Source organism: Micropterus dolomieu, linkage group LG06, assembly GCF_021292245.1.
Source record: "Micropterus dolomieu isolate WLL.071019.BEF.003 ecotype Adirondacks linkage group LG06, ASM2129224v1, whole genome shotgun sequence".
In the NCBI taxonomy this organism is placed as follows: Eukaryota; Metazoa; Chordata; class Actinopteri; order Centrarchiformes; family Centrarchidae; genus Micropterus; species Micropterus dolomieu.
Window position 1 is genome coordinate 27,020,154 of NC_060155.1, and position 20,504 is coordinate 27,040,657.

The 20,504-nt window shown below is 38.9% G+C and overlaps 1 protein-coding gene across 5 annotated transcripts in view; it reads right to left on the minus strand.

The window, feature by feature from the left end:
- LOC123972057 (solute carrier family 12 member 7-like) overlaps window positions 1-17,078 on the minus strand; it is a 42,660-nt gene extending 25,582 nt beyond the window's left edge. The window contains exons 1-4 of one of the 5 annotated variants that reach the window (XM_046051259.1): window positions 16,619-17,051; window positions 16,291-16,507; window positions 1,525-1,610; window positions 616-747 (exon numbers count right to left, since the gene is read on the minus strand). In XM_046051259.1, the coding sequence (XP_045907215.1) occupies window positions 616-747; window positions 1,525-1,610; window positions 16,291-16,438 (366 nt within the window). In that variant the 5' untranslated portion in view covers window positions 16,439-16,507; window positions 16,619-17,051. Of the gene's footprint in view, window positions 1-615; window positions 748-1,524; window positions 1,611-5,063; window positions 5,138-16,290 lie in introns of those variants that run through there. The other 4 variants (XM_046051261.1, XM_046051258.1, XM_046051262.1 and 1 more) reach the window with 4 other exon arrangements.
- Window positions 17,079-20,504: the final 3,426 nt, after the last annotated feature.

The window sequence follows — 20,504 nt, forward strand, 5'->3', positions numbered from 1 at the left end:
TATCAAGCATTAAATACAATTTACTGTAGACTTTGACCTTTTGGATGAAATCACGAGGCGCTAAAGCAGCTCATAAGCATATCTAAAGAATGGGCTGTATTGTGTTGTGTGAAAGAGATGTGTCATTTCCTAAAAGACTTTCATCTTATGAGATTTATTGTGAACTAATTGGTAGATTTAAGTTTTATTGCCTGTAGTACAAAAGCCGTACAGTAAACTGCTAGCTACAAAAAGGGGTTTGAGAATATCTCACTGGGTAATCTTTATGGTTCAGATGTTAGTTTCAGACTGGTCCTGTGTCAATGCTGAACGACAAATACACACAAACTGTGATGAAACGTTACAATGGGGAATCCTAGAAAATAAAATAAAATGAAACCAGCAGGGCCAGAGCAGCTCTCTGCTGTTATGCTTAACTCCTGTACGGATCAACTCTCCACTTCACTTCAGGTGAGACAATAAAATGCAATCCAGGAAGTAAAAGAAGGCATTTAAAGGCTTAACAAAACACTGCAGTCGGACTGAATGCATTCATTCTTATGCACAATAAAGAACCCACTGCCAATGCAGGACTTCATTGTCTATTCACAAAAAAAAAAAAAAAGAGGTCCGTACCGTGACAGCGACCCTCCTGACCCCATCCTCACTGTCGGCCTCCTCATGCTCACGAACACCCTGGGTCAGGTTGGTGTAGTTGGCCAGCTTGTTAAGAAGAGACGATACCATGGGGGTACTATCCATTTCCTCCTGCAGAGAGACAGAGTAAAATGCATGAATTGTTAGCACTCCACTGCAAGCAGGTGCACATACACACTTTAATAATAATTGTCAAGCTTTTAACCAGAACCAAGAGGTGTGACCACATCATTCCTGTTTTAGCCTCCTTACAATGGCTCCCAGTATTTTACCAATTACTTTTAAGACTCTTCATGGTTTTGCTCCTCCTTACTTCTCACTATATTTCTGACCTCTTAGTACCTTAGTAGGCTGTTCATACTTTTAGGTCCACATGCAGGTCTTGTATCTGTTAAGTACCAGCATAAAAATATAGGCAACAGAGCCTTTGCAGTCAGGGCTCTGCAAACTACTTTTACTTAGTTTAATCAGGGCAACTATTTTGATTTTACTTTGATTGTCTTTTATTTTCTACTTATTAATGTAACTGGTTTTATCAATTTTTTTAATGAAACCTAATGTTTTTCTAAAATAATTTGTTGATTTAAATTTGCTGCCTTGTGTGAAACACAATATTTTTATTATCATTACTATTATAACCCACACGTTTCCATCTGGAGGTAATGTAACCAGCAACCGTCTGATCATATACCTGTGTTTAACTTTTGTGTGAGAAACTTTAAATAACATACATGTTATTAGTTATTCATATATTTTATATCACACAAAATAATTATGTGTTATTCCTCTACCGTAGATCTTATGCAACAATGAATTTGCTTTAGATATACCAGCTTAGTGGACAATCATAAACAGTGTACATTTGGAAAAATATCTGTTTTGTCTTACCTCAAATAGGGCCATGTTCTTGCCTTCATAATAGTGTTCTCTGTCACTGTCTGAGTTGATGAATGACTCTCTTAGACTTTCATCTCCTGGTGGGAAATACAGAAAATAAAAACACAATGTAAGCTGCAAACACTAATGAGCAGCAAGAGAACAGAGGCAGCAGGATCACCAGGTACTGGTAACAGCTGTAGCACCGTTAGTTGTACTGTAGTCGTAGTCCTAGTAGTATGAGTATGATAGTTACAGTAGTGGCAGTGGACAGGACGGGTTCACAAAGACCAACAGAGTGATCTGTAACTTAGCAGCTAGCCAGGCAGTTAACTTACTTATTATTTCAAAAGTAAATGACTACCAGTAGACGTCATTAGTTGGTTTGTGTCAGACATGACTTGTGATTTGTCAGTATTATAAAAACAGTAGTTATCAGTAAAATGCCACATTTAGGTTTGATGATTCACTTTATCTGTTTTGAGGAATGTTAGATCAAACTGGCTCATCTGGTGGTTCCCTCGCCGTCATATTCCTCCTTATATTAGTCATATTTTTGATACATGCTGCTGTCTGGAATTTACTTATGGAGAACACAACTTAATAAGTATGTTATAACACAGTTTTCTTATTTTATTTCATCTTTAACAGAATACTGAGCTTAGGGAACCTGGATACTGCTTACCAGAACCAGTGATAATGTTTTGACATTGGTTTTCTTGGCAACTTTTTAACAAGTCATCTTGTTAACAGTGGGGATTTTGTGAATAAACGGGGCTACTACTTCGCCTGTGTAAAAGCAGCATCGGGCCAGTGAACCATCTAACATCTGGCTACACCTGTATCTGTGAGAGAGCGCAACACAAAACACTTTATAATAGAGTCCAATACTGATTCAGGGAAAACGAATTCATTATCTTCAGTTTAGCTTTTTGCTACAATTAGCTTTTGAATACACTTGAAAAAACAAAGCAGCACAGAGTAACATTAAAATGTGCCTTTAAAGCTGCTTCTGAATTTGGTTTCTCTTGCCTCTGGTTGTCATGCAATGGTCGCAGTTTATTAGGTTTGGTATGTTATCACACTACATCACAATGTTGTCTTTATCGCCTTGAAGAACCCAAGGCCTAACACCGGTCCAGAGAACAGTGAAGACCACTTAATAAGGACAGTGTTCTGTGGGTGCACATGACTTGAACTGGGATGATTATTTGAGTATGACGGCTGGTTTTTCTAATATTCACGCCCGCAGCAGGCTCTGTGTCAGAACCTCAGTCCTTTAAACAAACTGAAAGGGTCTATCTGGAAAATCTAAAGCCACAGTATGCAAAGGTTAAGCTCAGGGTTAGATCTGTTATCAGTCTTAGCTTTGCAGCATTCTGCAGCCACTCTGTATCCATACTAAGCTGTTTATTGTTTTGTGAATATGAACGATGCAAAGGGATACACAAGACTGAAAAAGGTAAATAGGGATGTAGGTTGACTTCTCTGCCTTCTTTTGCAAAGGGAATGGATGAATATTTATCTCAGACTATATCACAGATAGTTTGTGACACACCATGATGTAAGTGCCATCTGAAAGAACAAGATACAGCACCTCTGATCACAGTGTCAGGAACATGGCAGTAAACCTTGTGTGACTGTCTGCATATTCAGGGGAATATGCAATATGGGGGAAGCGGGACCTTTTAACAATAATGTAAGACTTCACACAACAGGTTAACTCACTAATATGGTTCAGCACTGCAATGCATCATAGGACTGATGCACACACACACACTCACATAAAACCTTATATCAATGGACATGTGCATACTGGCGCACACACACACACACACACACACACATATACTGTATACTGCATTTCTTTAGGCAAAGTGTACATTTTAATTGAACATTTTAGTCACTCAAATAGTCAAACTCACCAGAATATTGCCAGATCTCCTCCATGGTATTATTATTATTATTTATTTATTTGTGTTATTGTTTTATTTGTTCAATATGAAGATCTGACCGTTAGACATACTAACACGCCGCTGATCTGCTGTGTCACACGTCACACATGTTTACAATAAATCTCTGCTGGAAATACCGTCTCCTCTCTTTTTATTTTTCTAATAAACACGGTGTGTGTTCATGTTTAGCACTTTAAGGAAGTACAGTAAAGTGCACACACAGTGTCACAGTATTGCTGAGCTGTGGAGTCAGACAAATACACATTACTGTATGCTATTGAACATTGATTCACCTTCAAAACAAACTCCTTAACCTAAACTCTCTTACTTTAACAAAATCTCAGAGAGAGGTCAGGTGGTTCAGAGAAAGCCTCGTTTGTGATAACCAGAAAAAAAGATGTCTTCCTATGTCACTGAAAACCCAATACTGTTTTCTAATATTTTTTATTTTATTGTTAGATAAAAACTCCGGAATCTGCACTTCTCGCAAGTCAAATTAGAGGGGGTGCTTTCACCCAAAAGGGGGCGGCGGCATGAGGCAGGATGTGCAGCTCCCATCAATGCTAATCATGTAACAACATATTTTCAAGCAAACACAAACACTCAGCGGGAAGAAGCTCGGCTAAAAGCTCATGCTATCCACCAAAACGAAACAAGTCAAACACCAAGCAACTGACTGAGCATGCAGCAAAAAGCAGAGCTAACTTAACTAAACACGGTGCATGGCCGCAGTAATGTCTCATTTCAATCTAACCACACAAACGACCCCTCAAATGTCTTATGAGAAGTCACATCACTGAAATATTTTGTCAATGTTATTTAGGCAGCTTGTTACAGTAAACAATCTCTCAAACTCATCTCCCCTACCCAGAAGTTATTCAGCAAAAGAAATGTGAAAACATTTGGAAATATAGCCTACACATTTTGAGGGTTAACGGTATAAACGTATATTTATCACTTGTTTTTAATAAAATGGCCATCCTTTTAATTAACTCAAAAGTGCTGCTGAGGGTTTAACTGTGCATCAACCTGCCAAAGAAACACAAGTTTGTCACGGTCAGCCATGTTTATTGTTTACATTTGGCGTCATGCACCACCACGTACCTGAAACGCTTTGAGGTCCTGTATTTTAACTTGGAAATTCCCAAGTTCGACCGGTCTGGGACGCGGCATATATGTATTTTTGAAGCCAGGAGTTTTGTATTTTTTTTGCCATCTTCCTTTTCATGGGGAACAAGTGGGTTAAGCTAACCAGCTCGGTTAGCAATGTGTATCCATTTTTAACTGTGATATTCATTGGGATGCTAATTTTGGCTAGCAAGAAACGGGCTCAAAACAAAATGTAAGTTACTTATTGTAAAAAAAAATATTAACATCCGACTTCTTTTTGAACAACCGACCACTGAATAAGACATTTCTAGGCGACCAAAATGCTTCACTTTAACTTACTTTTACCGTCAAAACAAGCTCACGGACAGTTAACGTTAACGTTAAATTGACAGGTCGCCTTGTTAGCAACTTTTCAGTCTCAAGGTAAAGCACAACCTGCTGTATCGTCTATTTTACTCACAAATGGGACCATTTTTAAACTTTTACCTTTGCTGTTTTTGTAGCTCCGGTCCATGTGTGGTTGTTGTTGCGGTACAGTCTATAGTAAAAACCCCTAATAATCATGGTGCGTTCGAGACACCTCGGAACACGGGAATTTCCACTCTTCAACTGCAAAAAGTACAACGCCACTCAAAGTCGGGGTTACTGCTTGTGTACACGGAGCAGAATGATTTCACACAACAATAACAGCTCCCATGGAAGCTCGCGTTGTAATTGTTAAAACCATAAACTAAAAGGCAACGTGAAAAATATGTGCTTGTTTTTTAATAGGCTACATACTATCATGTAGTAAAATCTGTTGTAACTGTATGTAAGTTTATTTCAACATATGTCGCCAATGTTATTAGGTAGCTGATTACTGTAAACAATCTCTTAAAGTTATCTTCTTTGCACAGAATTTATTAAACATTTACTGATATTTGCAAATTACCAATTTATGTAGCTAGATGACAAAATAGTTAATGAGTAAGGTATATTTATGTCACTTGTTTTCATTAAAACGACTCTTTTTAAATAACTACTAGAGCACTACTAATGGTTCAGTTGTTTGCACACTTTTCATCTCAAAACGTTTTGCACCGGTTTGCAATATTTTCTGATTGAATGACGTTTCTTTTCAACGTTGCCCATCATTCTGCAACGGGCTTTTAAAATTACAATTTTATAGTAGGCAAGGTATTCCATTTACTCTGCAATGGTAATAGAAATAGGTTTACATACAGTGGATTCATATTCCTTAGCTTCTGACCTATCAAAGGAGAATGTAAAGAATGTAACTATGCATAGTTATGGTTGATGAGTTATACCCGATTTATTTTGGGTATGTTATTTTAGGCCAGGTTTTTTCCTGTGGATAGGGCTTAGGTTTAGGGGTTACAACAGCAGAGTCTACTATTGCCTCAGTTCATCAAGTAGGCTATATCAAAAAAGGCTATGTACAATATACAATTGTATATCATGCTGCTAAATGATTAACACACGTCAACACATCAAATTCATCTTAGTATCCTGTGCAAGATAAATTCTTATGATGTGTATTTTATCACTGAAAGTTTCTTCCCTATTGAGATTCTGCAGATTGGTCATATTTGCCCAGAGAGATACATTTAGACATCTTTCTGCCGGCACAAAGTGATGAATCTAATATTATATTATTCTATAATTGCTGTTTTTCTCAAGGGAGTTTGGTGGCTAAACAAAAAAGGTCTATCTCTATAGAGATAATTTCCATAATGTTGTCAGACACTTGTAATAAGAATCTCAGTCAGTCGGTGTCAAAAGCAAGCACTTTATTGGACATACTTTGACGTGGCGATATTGCCCACACGGATTACAATGCAGCCCTGTTATGCTGCTGCAGCACGCTCACTCAATAATGGACCAGTTTTAAAAAATGTTGTCCCTAATGTTCACTTAGACACAAAAACATGGTAAAATAGGGTCCAGGTTGAAATATACCAAAGTTACCCTTTGACTGTAATATCCTAGTGATGTGCTAAAAGCAGTGAAGTTGTTTTCTCTCCAGAGAAAGCTGACTCATTAAGGTTTGGTATTATGTATCTCTTGTACATTTTGGTTTCGTTTGGTACAAAGCACGAAAAACCAGCTGGTCTGGTAAACGTGATCAGTCTATTGAAGACACCTTATAGGATTTCTGGGTGTTGAAGTAAGTCTAAGTTGTATAATGAATCTAAAAGAAGTGATAGAATGATCCCAGACAGTTAATGTACCTTGTGACCAATGTTTAACCCTAATACAACCACTCTCCACAATTTAGTGTGTCAAACTGGCTTGTTGAGGCTAACTAAACTAATCACGGGCCATGAGAGGTTTTTAAGCATGATGGCATCCTCTGTTGGCACTTTGCCCACCCCACCAGTCTAACATATGGGAAACAATGCTAAACAATCTTTGTACTACATTTGCTAGAAGTGCATGGTAGTGTTCAGGGTTAAAAGCCCGATGATTGAGCAGTGAAACTGACAGCTCTTAACAGCTCTGATCTTTCTGGTTTTTGCTTTCAGTGTATATAAAATAACATCACTGGCTTTTAAAGGAGACCTATTATACTGCTTTTATGGTCCTATATTGTAGTTCTGTGATTCCTATGTCAGTTTTGCATGATTCAAAGTTAAAAAAAAAATAATTCTCTGTTTTATACTGACTCTTCACGTAGGCCTTAATTTCAGCCTCTGTCTGAAACAAGCTGTAGAAGCTCCTGTCTCTTTAAGGCCCCCCCCTCTCAAAGCCCACTGTCTTCTGATTGGCCAAGACCTGAAGCATGTTACCAGGCTGTTGTTGTCCCTGAGCTATGTCGAAAAGCATAATAGCTCTCCTTTAAGCTTAATTGAATGATTGGTTTGAGTGTCAAAATACTATTATTAATATCCAGAAATCTTGAGATTTGTTGGTGGAATAAATGTTACGCACATTTTTGTAATGCACTCAATTTGGGGATAACACATTTATATAGGAGAAGCCATGTTGTTTCCCAATGAATAATAAAAAATAAAAAAAATGGGTGTTCTATACAAATGTCCCCTGTGGAATAATTTTCCTTTTTGTAGATGAATAATTTCTTATATGTTTATTAGTATATTTGTGCCCTGAAAGTTATGTGGGTGTGCTAAACAAACTAGGAGTTTAACGACAAGGTTGTTATGGCTGTACTGTTCAGCCATTTCAATAGAGGCAGAACTTCATTACTACATTTTTAATACTCCCATTTCACTCTCTAGTCACTCTAATAGATCTCTGGCTAAAGAAAAAGTTAACAGAATAGTTTGACATTTTGGGAAATACGCTCATTTGCTTTCTGTAGGATGATGGTGGTTGTTAGATGAAAAGACCAATGCCAGTCTCGTGTCTGTACAGTGAATATGAAGCTACCGCAAGCAGCCAGGTAGCTTAGCTTAGCACAAAGCTTTGAAACGAGGGAAACAACAAGCCAAGCTCCACCAGCGGTTACAAAATTTGCCTATCAGCACCAAGTCCATCTGTTTCCTTTAGACAGAGCTAAGCTAGCTGTTCCCCCTGTTTCTAGTCCTTGTGCTAAACTAATCTAAGGCCCTGTCCCAATATCCGCACTTCCGCTCTTGTGCCCCTCAATGCGCGTTCTCGCTAAGGGGTGCAAGGGTGTCCCAATCCTCTAATGTTGTTCTCCAGGGGTGATCATCAGCGAACAAATGAAGACAACATTTAAGTGTAAGTGAAAATCGTTTTTGATCAGAATATAGCAGGAGTACCACGAATACCGCAACTGCGGCCAGCGCCATTTTTAATTTGAATATTTTTTCATGAAGGTTAGGCATCACAACAGGCAGGCCTATGTGTGAGCATCTTCCATACAAAACCACCACTATATAAAGGTATTACATTCATGTAAAAATAACATCATAAACATTCTGGTAAATAATTTAAGGAAAATATATAAACTATAGGAATAACAAATGAAAATATAAACGTAGAGAAAAATAAGGTGCAAAAAGAAAGTATTGGCTTATTGCTAAAGGCAGTATAAACATTACATTTCTATAGATAGTTCCTGTAACAAAATTATTTGTATAGGCACATTTACTGTCATTTATAAATTGGATAGACTCACAATACTTTCGGAATTCTGTTCTAAATAATTCGAATGATGGTCGGGATCTTGAGAACTTGATCTGGTACTTACCTAATAAGATGAGTAAGTTAACAATTTTACTGATTCTAGTTTGATTAAATGATTAGTTTGAGTTACAAAGTAATTCAAATTTTTTTAATTGTCTAGTCTTCATCTTTGCAGAACTCACATTTTTGACAACATTTGGTTAGTAGGGTATATGTTAAGCGTGATTTTGTAATGCATTTCTTTCACTTTATTGGGTATAACAAATTTAAAGGGAAGTTGTCAGTTACCAGCGCCGTGTTTGCTCTCCTGATCACAGCAGAAGTGACGTAGATAGTGACGTGTGCAAAACTGTCCCAATTCTGCTCTTCACAGCTTCGGGCCCTTGCGCACTTACTCCGCTAAGTGCACTTTAAACAAGTGTCCACTTCGAGGAAGACCTTAGGGCGTAGTGTGGGTATTGGGACAGGGCCTAAGATAAAGCTTTTAATCATAAATATCTTCAGCCATTCAGTCTTCAGACAGTTTTACCAAAGTTTTGTATGCATGTTTGATCTCAGATGATCAACCACATTTGGAAACTCTCTTGTACAGCTAACACGTTCCAAGACAACAATCTTTAGGTAAGAAACCTGTTTGTAACTTCAAATCTTTGCTTAGTAAGTGAGTGTAATCCAATAGGCCTACACTTTTTGTTTAATTCAGCAAATATTTTGTCACAGTTCGCTAGCCCTCCCTTTTGTGTGTACTCTGGCTTTCCTACACAATGAAAATCAAAGAAAGTGGTGTGGGTCTTCCCCACAACATTGTTCCAGCCAATCAGCAACAGGTGGCGTTATTGCTCGTGCACATGAACGGTAGCAGAGACAGTTTAAGAGGGGAGGGGTCTAGTTGTTCGGCAGTTTCGTTCAAATATCAACAATCTTTCCACAGAATCGCTTACTCTCGAATATATAAATAAATAAATAATTCTTCAAGATACTTTCTACCACTAGCAGAAAGTGGAACAATATGAAACATGACACTGGTCATGGGACACTGTTTTGGAAAATGATGACACTGAGGTGTTGTTTATACAGATGGCATCTTGTCTAATCAGCGCTGCATATTATGTGTGTGCGCTGCATGTTCTGTGACTTCTGCCTTTACAATAAAAGACTTAACGAGTACTGCCATTAACACAGGAATTTATGATAGTATACAGCACTCGCATTAAATGGATAGTTTGGTCTGTCACTCACAATGTGGAAATTTTGTCTGTATATTTATTTTTCACATCAAGTTCAGTTTACTCATGATAAACTGAGCTACTGAGCCTGTGTAAACAGTTGTATCTCTTCTGCAGTTCCGGAGGAGACTGTCTGAGAAAATAATCCTGATGGAAAAAAATGTGGGGAATTTAGAAAATTGGCCCACACTACTTATCTCCACCTGTGCATGATGGATACTATGCTGCCAGCCCTGTCTCACTAAGTTGATGAATACAACACAATTAAAGCCTTCATGGGCACAGTAATTCAGGCTGGGAATTTGACTCCATCAACTACATCCCAGGCCACCTTGTTCATGCAAACCACCAGACCGCTAATTTTGCAGATTAATCCTATCTGTTTATGTAACAGGTACCAAAGTAGGAATAGATTTCGCCACTATGTTCATCTGGGAAGAAAGTTATCCACATTTCAAAATACAAACATTTGGGACTGACCAACAGGTAGCTGATCTGAACACTGAGTTTTCACACCGTAGCACACTGTAGTCTGCCTTTGTTGCGGTGGCAGCAGCGTACCAGATAGTGATGGAGGAGATGAGGTGTCTGGGTGATAATAGTGCCCAGGAAGCAGAGTCATACAGGGTGATGGGGGTGGGTTCTGAAGTCCAGTACCATCTCCATTGTCGTAAGAGACCTGAGCTCCAGGTTGTTCTGGCTGCACCAGGACACCAGATGGTCAGTAAACCATCTTGGTACCAGCTGGAAGGACCGGTGAATAGCAGAGGGAAAAGGAAATCTGAGAGACAGAGACATGTTTTCCCATCTTCACATGCTTCCTCTTGTTGGAAAGGAAGTCTGCGATCCACCTGCAGGTGGAGTCAGGCATGCTGAGCTTGGAGAGCTTGTCCTGCAGCAGAGCCGGGATGATGGTTTTGAAGGCGGAGCTAAAATCCACAAACAGGATCCTGGCATAGGTTCCTGAGGAGTCCAGGTGCTGGAAGATGAGGTGAAGGGCCATGTTTACTGCATTGTCTCTAGACCTGTTGGCTCTGTGGGGCTGATCGGTGGAGTCATGGGGGATGGTGTCGGGACTGTGCCATTGTCTTTCAAAGAGACAGTAAAACTGGTTCAGCTTGTTGACCAGTCATGTCGTTAATGGGCTCGGGGACTTTTATCATTATTGATCTGTCTGAAGCCTCTCCAGACAGGAGTGCTGTTGTTGGCAGGGAACTGGTATTGTAGTCTCTGAGTACAGTCGTTTAGCTTCTCGCACCGCCTTTCTAAACCTGTACTTTGACTCCATAAACCTGTCCCTGTCCCCACTGCTTACTGTAGTGTAACAGTGATCCAGAATGTTCTCCTCCCTGGTCAGACATTTAATAAACTGTCTGTAGCTAGTCAGTTCATGGCTGAGATTTTCTTTGTTGAAGTCGCCATGGACAATAACTGTAAGCATCAGTAAAGTATGAGCAACCATAAATACCAGTAAGAGGAGGGAGCCTGGTTTTGTTTGTTCCACACACAGTATCTGGTCCCAGTATCATACACTGTGCGCTCTGCACGTTGGCCCAGTGGTGGAATGTAAACACAGACCAAAATGCATGACGCAGACTCAAGGGGGTGGGGGGTGGCGGGGTAAAACACTTTTCACACATACGCACACACTGAAATCTATCAGCAATTATAACAAATGGGAACACCTCACTGCTGGAACCAAAGGTCTAGCCTGCAATATTCCTACAGGTTATAAACTCATATTGAAACTGCCTGAACACAGAACATACTGATTTACTGTTTGTCAACACTTGAATAGTAGGAAATTGGAGTCACGAGAACAAGACAAGAATATGTTTTTATACTATTAAGAAAAAATATTTGTTTTTTGAATTCTGGAGACATTTTCTACACCAATTTATGGTGGAAATGTCTTTATTTATATTGAAGGAAACATTAAATTATTTAAAGAATATAATGCAGTAATTGGTGGCTTATTCTTATTTTTTTAGCTTAAATTACTTTTTTTGGACAACGCAGATGTTTCTTTTATATTTACATTGCATTGCAGGTTGTCTTATTGTGCAAATAAACCTTTCACAAAGCATTTTCATTTGTCAATTAACATTTCTTGTTGGGTTTTTTTAGAACATTTTTAACAAATGCTTTCAAAAAGTCATGGGGACAACATCTGCCATTTCAAAAAGTGGTGGGAACATGTCCCCAGCGTCGCCAGTATAAATGACACCTATAGTAGGATCTGTCATTTTTTACCTCTTTCCTATCCTAGTGTTTCATTCATTGTAAAATGGCAGGACTGCTTACTTGAATCTAATCTCTGGACATGGTTACTTTAAACCTTAAAGCTGCACTAACTAAAATTAAAGCTGCGGTAATCAGTATTTTTGTATTAATAATTAATTAAATGATTATGTGTAAGTGAAAGGGGTTGCCTGAAATAAACATATCACCTTTGGCATTTGTTTCTGTAAAATCTGTTGTGTGTGTGCTTTTTGAATTTTAACTTTTGAAAACAAGTTTGTGCATCTTTGTGCAACAAACTCTTCACTAAAAATGAATCACTGTAAATGGCCTTGATTAGAGGCCGTGAGTTATAGGGCCTAAGACTAAGTGTGTCTTCTATAGGCAACTATTGATGCGATTTTTCAATGACATTCAAACTGTCTGGTGAGCCTCCAAACAAACCAAACACCCAAAATACAAAATACTCAACAAACATCATGTATATAAATAAGGGCCGGACACTGTTCTACCCATATCAGCTGCCACTGGAGGCTGGTTTGTTTTCCCAACACTAGCAGACTAACACAAAGAATTTTCCAACCATAACACCTCTTCCCATGTTTTGCACTTCCTCATAGTTTTGCATCTCTCGTTCATGCTTTATTTGTTAGTACTATCCTGACCCTTAACTATTGCTAGGTGTCATATTGGTCATATTGTTACAAATTGCAGCTATTTATTAATTTTATTTAATAATGTACTGTTTGTTACAGGGATGGAAATTATCACCCGCCAAATGCGGGTGGATTTTCCGTTTGGCGGCCAAATGTTGGAAGGCTACCCGTCACAGTGGAGGGTAAATATTTTCGGTAATTCATTTCTATTTGACAATAATTTGCAGTGTACCGGCGTTCTGGTTGGTTGTGTGTCGCACTTAATAGAATATCCGCATTTGTATCGCATTTGCTTATTCATACTGGACAAAAGTTTGCAGCTTTATCCCCTGGGAAAAGCCTTTATCCTGCCACCATGTGTGCTTTCACATAGCGGTTGTGGCTTTTCACAAACAGATCCTTCCGTCTTTCTGTCTCTGTCACCAACTTTCCCTGCCCAGAGGTGGATAAAACCTGCTCCATACCTTTCATAAAGTGCAGCAAGCCGGCAGAATGGCGCAATACCCCCGTGAAATAAGGCAGCGTGAAAGCTGCTAGTTTGATGAGCTAATTACAAAATTCGTAGTACTAGGAGTGTTTTTAGCTTTTAGCTGGGTAGTTGGCACCCAGTCAGTGTCTGACATGCTGTCAGATCTTCGAATGTTCTGCTGTCCTCCCCAGAGATCAAGGAGAATGATCCATAGGCTGTATAAAAAATGTTGATCCCACAAAACCTGTGATGCTGTGGCACCAGGACTCTGTCAGAGCCAGGAGGCCAGAAGAGGGTGATTGTAAAAAAATGATAAATCATGAGTCAGCAGTGATAAGAAGTTGAATGATCAATAAGCATCTTTCAAAACAATTTACGTTATGTTTTTAGTACATTTAATAAAAAGCAATATAATTTTGCTTCAAATTCCCCTCTGGCCTCTTCTTTAGGTTTGTATTTGACATATTACCTTATTAGCTCAATTAAAAGGACAGAAACAAATTTATCGTCACAAAAGACAATTTATTATTTTAAAATTTTGTTTGGCCGGTGGATTTTTTCATCTACCAGCCAACTTAGCAGTTGAGCCAAAATGTTAATTTGTACCCCTGGTTTGTTATTTCTAAGAGCCATGGCTTTAAATTTTAGTCCAAACACATTTACAGTATAACCTATTCCTTGGACAAATGTGTCTTTTAATCTCAGCTCTAGTCTGGCAACCCCATTTAAAAGTTTGAAAGTAAATCAAAAGCTACATTTTGTGTGGCAGTGTGGCTGTGTTCAACCTGTCAGTCATTTTGGGATCGATAACATGTTTTATGACTGGAGTTGGTTTGTGACAGAAGGGTAGAGAGTATCTGACCAACAAGCTCCATAAAGAGTATGACGCAACAAAAAGCAACAAATTGAGGCAGAGAAAAAAAATCTCAAGCTGAAAAGTTGAGAGAGGATCAGGAGCTGATGCAGGGGCTGAGGGATTAGCAGGATGCCCTGCGTCATGAGTTGGAGGGCCTGAAAACAAGACTGAAGGAACTGACCTCAGCCAACCTCAAGCTTGCCACCATGCATACGGCTGAGGAAGATGGCAGTCAAGCCAGTCAAACCCAGCCCAGCTAGAGGAGCAGGAGGAGGAGCCTGAAGTCTCGCTTCCAGAGAAAAAAAACAGGCACTTGGGGCAGGAAAATAATTTGCCACTTCCTCAGTTAGAGGAAGAAGATTAAGGAGAAGTGAGAGAAGCAGTCCACATCCAACTCAGAGTCTACACCTCAGCTGCTCAGCACCTTCCACCATCGCCAGCTGTATACAACAGGGGTTTTAAAGTCTAAATGCTACTAGTGTGAAGGGGGAAAAGTCAACTGAAAAGACAACAATCCCAAAAAGGTGTTGCATTTTATATTACAGACACAAGAATTACTGCAACTCAACACCACAAATTATATTATAAATGATCTACATTTGTCATCGCAAAATGACGATGATTCGTTATTGTCCGAAATGTATATTTACTGCTCATTAGAATGAGTGTTTGTTATATACGAAGTAGTGAATGAATGTACTAGAGAAGGTGCTTTTGGACAGCCTTTATTTCACTGTCCCATAGCACAAAATAACCATTAGATCTGCAAGGGTTCATCAGAAGTTTGAGTGATACCAGTGTTTGTAAAAAGTTGCCTCACAAGGTGCTAACTTTAAGTAGCACATATTTAAATGTATTGAACTGTTAATTAACTCATTATCTTCTAATTATAAATATTAATTGTAGACAGACACGTAGAAAAACAGAGATAAGTGTAATTCATATAAGATAGTCTGTAGATAAACACCTTCAAATTTATTTTCTTAGGCAACCAAGTTAAAATTGACAAACCATACATGCATTTTAGATGTTATTTACAATAGGTTCTATTGCAATAATGTTTGAATGTAAAAGAATCAGCCTTAAAAAGTATGAAATTAAGATATTTTAACATTTCTACCTTGGTACCTGTGTCACATAGTTTGCCAGCCAAAACACTTACATCCCTGCACACAGCAGTGTTGGGGAGTAACTAGTTACATGTAATTTAGTTACATTATTTAATTACAAAATAAATGTAACTGTAATTCATTACAGTTCCTTGGGGGAAAAAAATGTGTAATTAAATTACAGTTACATATGCAAATGTTCCTGATTAGCCTACATTGTTGGTTCCATCTGAATATTTTCTGTAAAAAGCTCGGCTATGTGTTGACTAATATTCATTTTGTTGCTTTGCATGTTCTTCATGTGCACAAAGTCTTCCTTTTGCTATTTCCAGTCACAGCCATTAAGGAAAGTTTGATGCTGTTCTGATGCTTTTGATTGATTAATGTTTGAATTTGCAGCGCCACCCGTCTGACACTTAAATAGCCTCTCAAGCTGTCTTTTGCAAATGGTTAACAAGTAAAATAAATCATTAGAAATTTAGAAAAGTAATAAATAATTAAATGTAGGAAGTTACATTACTTTTAATTAATTGAAATACTTACTCTTCTATTACATTTTAAATAGGGTAACTTAAGTTGTAAGCCATTACATTTCCAAAGCAACCTTCCCAACACTGCCTGCAGCCATGATAAAGCAAACAGCCCCAACCATCAACCAGGATTGCACAGACTTAAATCCCACCTTCCTACCACACCAATCAAGCTTCCCTGCAAGTTCTAGCTAGTTAAACAACCTCACATTTTAAACACTGTGTGTGTGTGTGTGTGTGTGTGTGTGTGTGTGTGTGTGTGTGTGTGTGTGTGTGTGTGTGTGTGTGTGTGTGTGTGTTTGTACGTATGTGTGTACAGAATGTGCCTGCCATAACATGTATCTGACGCATACAGTTTATCAGTTAGACATTTTAACACCTAATGCATGTTGGTAAAGGCTCCTCATGACCTTAACAGTAATAAGAGGGAACTGAAAACGGACTTCCCTACATTTATGAATAGAGCATGTCTACAAGCCAAAGAAGAGGCTTTGTCTCGGTCCGTATTCCTACCTGAATGGTGTTCTTGTAAGTTGTCCTCATCCTCTTCCTCCCCAAAAATGTTGCCCAAACTGGCAGGTTTGCTGCCTCCAGCTGCAGATGTACCAGTGCCGCCATCCTCTGCATCCTCCACTGGCACCACAGTGAAGTTGGTGGGCATCTTGGCTTTTCAATTATCCGGAAACAAAAGTATGAAGTGGTGATGACAGCCAGGAAGGCACTAGGTGAACTTTCAGACCCACAGGGAAGTGAAAGAAAAATCAAAGGTAGTCAAGTGAAAGACTGGAAAACCCCATTGAAGAAAACTAGGACTTCAGTTCATTCACAGTATGGCACTCACTACAACTCTTTTGTTTCCTCTCTCTTTGTAGTGTGATCCAGTATCCTCTAAACTCAGTGTGAAAGTCCTGCCTCCTGCACATGAAGCAGGCCAAAGTCCTGTAGTGTATCTCTTCACTCTCTCTCTCCTTGTTCCTTTCCCTCCCTTTTCCCCCCACTGCTCCAAGACTACTGCTCCATGTAACCCTCTATTTACCATATGAACAGAGTTGGAGTCCATACATGGAGAACACTGCAGCTCTTCCCATTACTTTGACCGTCCCACTTTTCTCACTCACACCTTGTTAATGCCAAAAGGTAGAGAAACAAACTCCAAAGTGTCCAAAGTATCTATAAAAATCCACGTTTACTGGGAAAAAAACAACTGGCTCACGTCTAACGAGGACAATCGGCACCAACTCTCTTCTTTTCTGTTTTTTTGGCAGTGGATTTGTTTCCTCTCCTCTCTTCAGGCTGGTAGTTTTCCGTCTCTGGCTTCCTCCAAGTAAACAGAATGGGTGTTACCTTTTCCACAGTGCATTATGGGTAGCAGTGAAGAGCTCATGTTCAGCTCACAATGGCACCACATGCTCACATGCATTGTGCCAGCAAAGGAAACACCTTGAAAGCCTTGGACACTAACTTTCCTCTGTATTCAGAGCAACATAGATTACAAAGGACACTCACAGGGGGAAAGGACGGATCTTTAAATAAAAGTGGACACAAGTAAACATGAATTGTTTTCAGTTTGTGGGGATTTTATTGGCACTCTTATGCTACATTTTCTTAGAGTTGGGGCATTTATCTCAAAGTAGGCTATAGCACAGTAATATTTTTATTCATGTGTATTCCAATGTTGAGAGCAGTGTGTGAGAAAACATGCAATGTTTTATAGGCTACTGTGTTCATGAATGTTGCTGGAATCGGTACAGCCAGAAAGCCCTGGACACAAATGAAAATGCTTTGTTTATTTTCACAATAAGAAAACATGCAATGCAATTTAAATATAGAAGAAACAAATGTGCATTTTCCAAGAAAATTACTACTACAACAAAAAAAGCTACTGAATTTACTGCATTATATTCCATTTTATTGTTATATTTTGAGTTGTCACCTGCTGAATTTTGTGCTGCCATTCATATAAATAAAGATTTTTACTCCATAAATTGGTGCAGAAAATGTCTCCAGAAGTGTTTAATGCTCACAATCTTCTGGGGGAGGACCCCCAGACCCCCCACTCATACATATTATCATCGAATACTTATTCAAAATAGTGTTAAAATATCTTCTCGTCTTGTTCTCGTGACCGAAGTCTTTCATCACACCCCTATGTTCAGACCTTATGTCACCAGCTCTTTTCAACACAAAGTGACGCACTTGCTGTTGCATACAGTAGGCATACTGCTTATATTATTTCACCATCTGTAAACAAATGTAGCCTAAGTAGTGAATGTGTGTTCGTGGGGATACGTGGTAAAGTGGGCTGGCATGGCTACAGTGCCAGGGCTGAATTTTTTTCCCAGTCCGCCCGTGCTCAGGCCTGTGTTAGTTAGGCGTTACTTTACCTGGCCGACCAGATAACTAACGTGGAGAAAAAACAGTTCTCAGTGTCTCAGTCTCAGTGACTTCAACAGAGCAAACCTCAGCCATGAACTCCCAAAGTACAGACAGCATGGTAATTGTCCCAGCAGGGACACTAACACACTGGACCACTGCTACACTACATTAAGGAACGCCCTTTTGTAAAGAGTGTGAAAAGATGGACCTACGAGTCAACTTGGGACTGCAGGGGGCTACGCTGAGGCTACTCCGTCAATTTGATGCGGATGTATACATTGCACTTTACATCCTGCAATACCTCAGCTCTCCAGGGACACATGCAAGGATCCTGTTCGTGGACTTCAGCTCAGCGTTCAACACCATCATCCTGGACATCCTCAGCACCAAACTCACCCAGCTCACTGTGCCGGCCTCCACCTATCATTGGATCAGACTGACAGGAGTCAGCAGGTGAGGCTGGGGAACATCACATCCAGCACCCGGACTATCAGTACTGGCGCCCCCCCCCCCAGGGGTGTGTTGAACTATGCTTCATTGCACTGTGTATATGTGTACATGTAGGCCTATGCGTGTATACTGTATGTACCTCCAACATGTACATACTCCTGCATCCTTTGCACTTTGCTCACTGCACTATTTGTCAATATGTCTATTGTTTTTGTTCATAGTGTGTATATTTGTGTTGTCTACACTGAAGTCTGTATGATTTTATTTTACTTTTATTATTGTGATTTTGTATTTTTGTATAAGTAAGCACATCGTGAGCAATGTACAATCCTGAGTCAAATTCCTTTGTTTTTTAAAGCTTTTTTAAACTGGTTTGTAGAAAAGTAATAACCCAGGAAATAATGTGAATTCTACTTTTTATAAAATGGTTCCAATATGCAGTATGTCATGTCACGACTGTGCTATTATACTTCGAGGTGCAAGGAAGTATCAACAGGAAACTGCTCGGTTCTTCTGTAGGTAGTAATCCTTAGCCAGAAGCCACGTGTTACTTTTTCCACACCCCTTGTGTGCCATAGATTTTTTTTATCCAAAAAAGGTGGCTATGTTAACAAACAAGTTGTTGTTGTTGTTGTTGCTCCCTGCTTTCCTTATCTTCCCACCTCTCACTTTATTTTTAGCTTTGTTTAGCTTTTCATAGCCTGCAACATACTGTATGTATTTAAGCTTAGTAAGACCATAGCCTTAGCTTTGCTTAGTTTATGATACTCTAATAGTCTATATTATTGTTTCTTAGTTTTGAATGGTTTATCTAAAACGTCCCTTAAATACTACAGAATAATTTCATTATTAAAATGCTGTATTTTGTAGTTCTGAGCTTTACTTCAGTGTTAAACTAGTGATGGCAACACCCCAAATTAAATTACTTAATTATGACACATCTGTGAAAGCAAACAAAGACAGTAATTTAATGGGGCATAACCACAACATTTTGAAGCACTACAGGCAATTATTTTCCAGTGTCAACAGTCACATCCCTGCATATTTACTTTGATTGATGTTGTTCAGTTTCCAGTCTCTTTGTATATCTTACAGAGGATTGGCTTTGTGTGTGTGTGTGTGTGTGTGTGTGTGTGTGTGTGTGTGTGTGTGTGTGTGTGTGTGTGTCTGAGAGAGGGAAGACCTACTTGTTCAGGCAGGTATTTAGTTAATGTAGCACATCATTATCTCCTTCTACTGTCATTTTTACTACTTTAATTTCGCTGCCTTTTTATTTAATCTTTATTCTATTTTATAACTTTATCTTTTCTGTATTTTTGTCTCTTTTTGTTTCTATTGTGTTTTTAATGGTATACTATAAAGCACTTTGGGAATACTAACAAATAAAAGTTATTATTATTATTTGTAGTAGTATTAGCTTGGCTCAAAATTTAGAGTGTTGCTTTCCTCAGTCCATGACGCTTACTTTACTTTGGAGCGGTGAAAACTCCCAGCTGACTTAATGCTTCACGTGACTTTCTTTAGTGATTTTGTCTATGCCCCTGTTTCTTTGGCAGAAGAATCACGACATAGTTTAAACCTGCATCATATGATGATCAACTAAACTGAACCACAGTCATATGCATAGAGTGATGCTGAAAAAATGGGAATGTAGCAAACCATCTCATGCATCTTTAAAATCCAGGCTGCCCAGCTGTTTGACCAGATGTCTTTGTCCCGAGGCCTATTTCAAAACTGCTGAACCATTTAATATTTAATATGAAATATAGTGTGCCATGAAATATAGAGACTAATGGACAGAACTGAGTTGTACAGTAGTGGAAGAAAACATGGCTGATGTTTAACCTGCAGACACCTCTTCTAGTCTAATATGAGATCATCTCCAAGCCACAAAGACCACA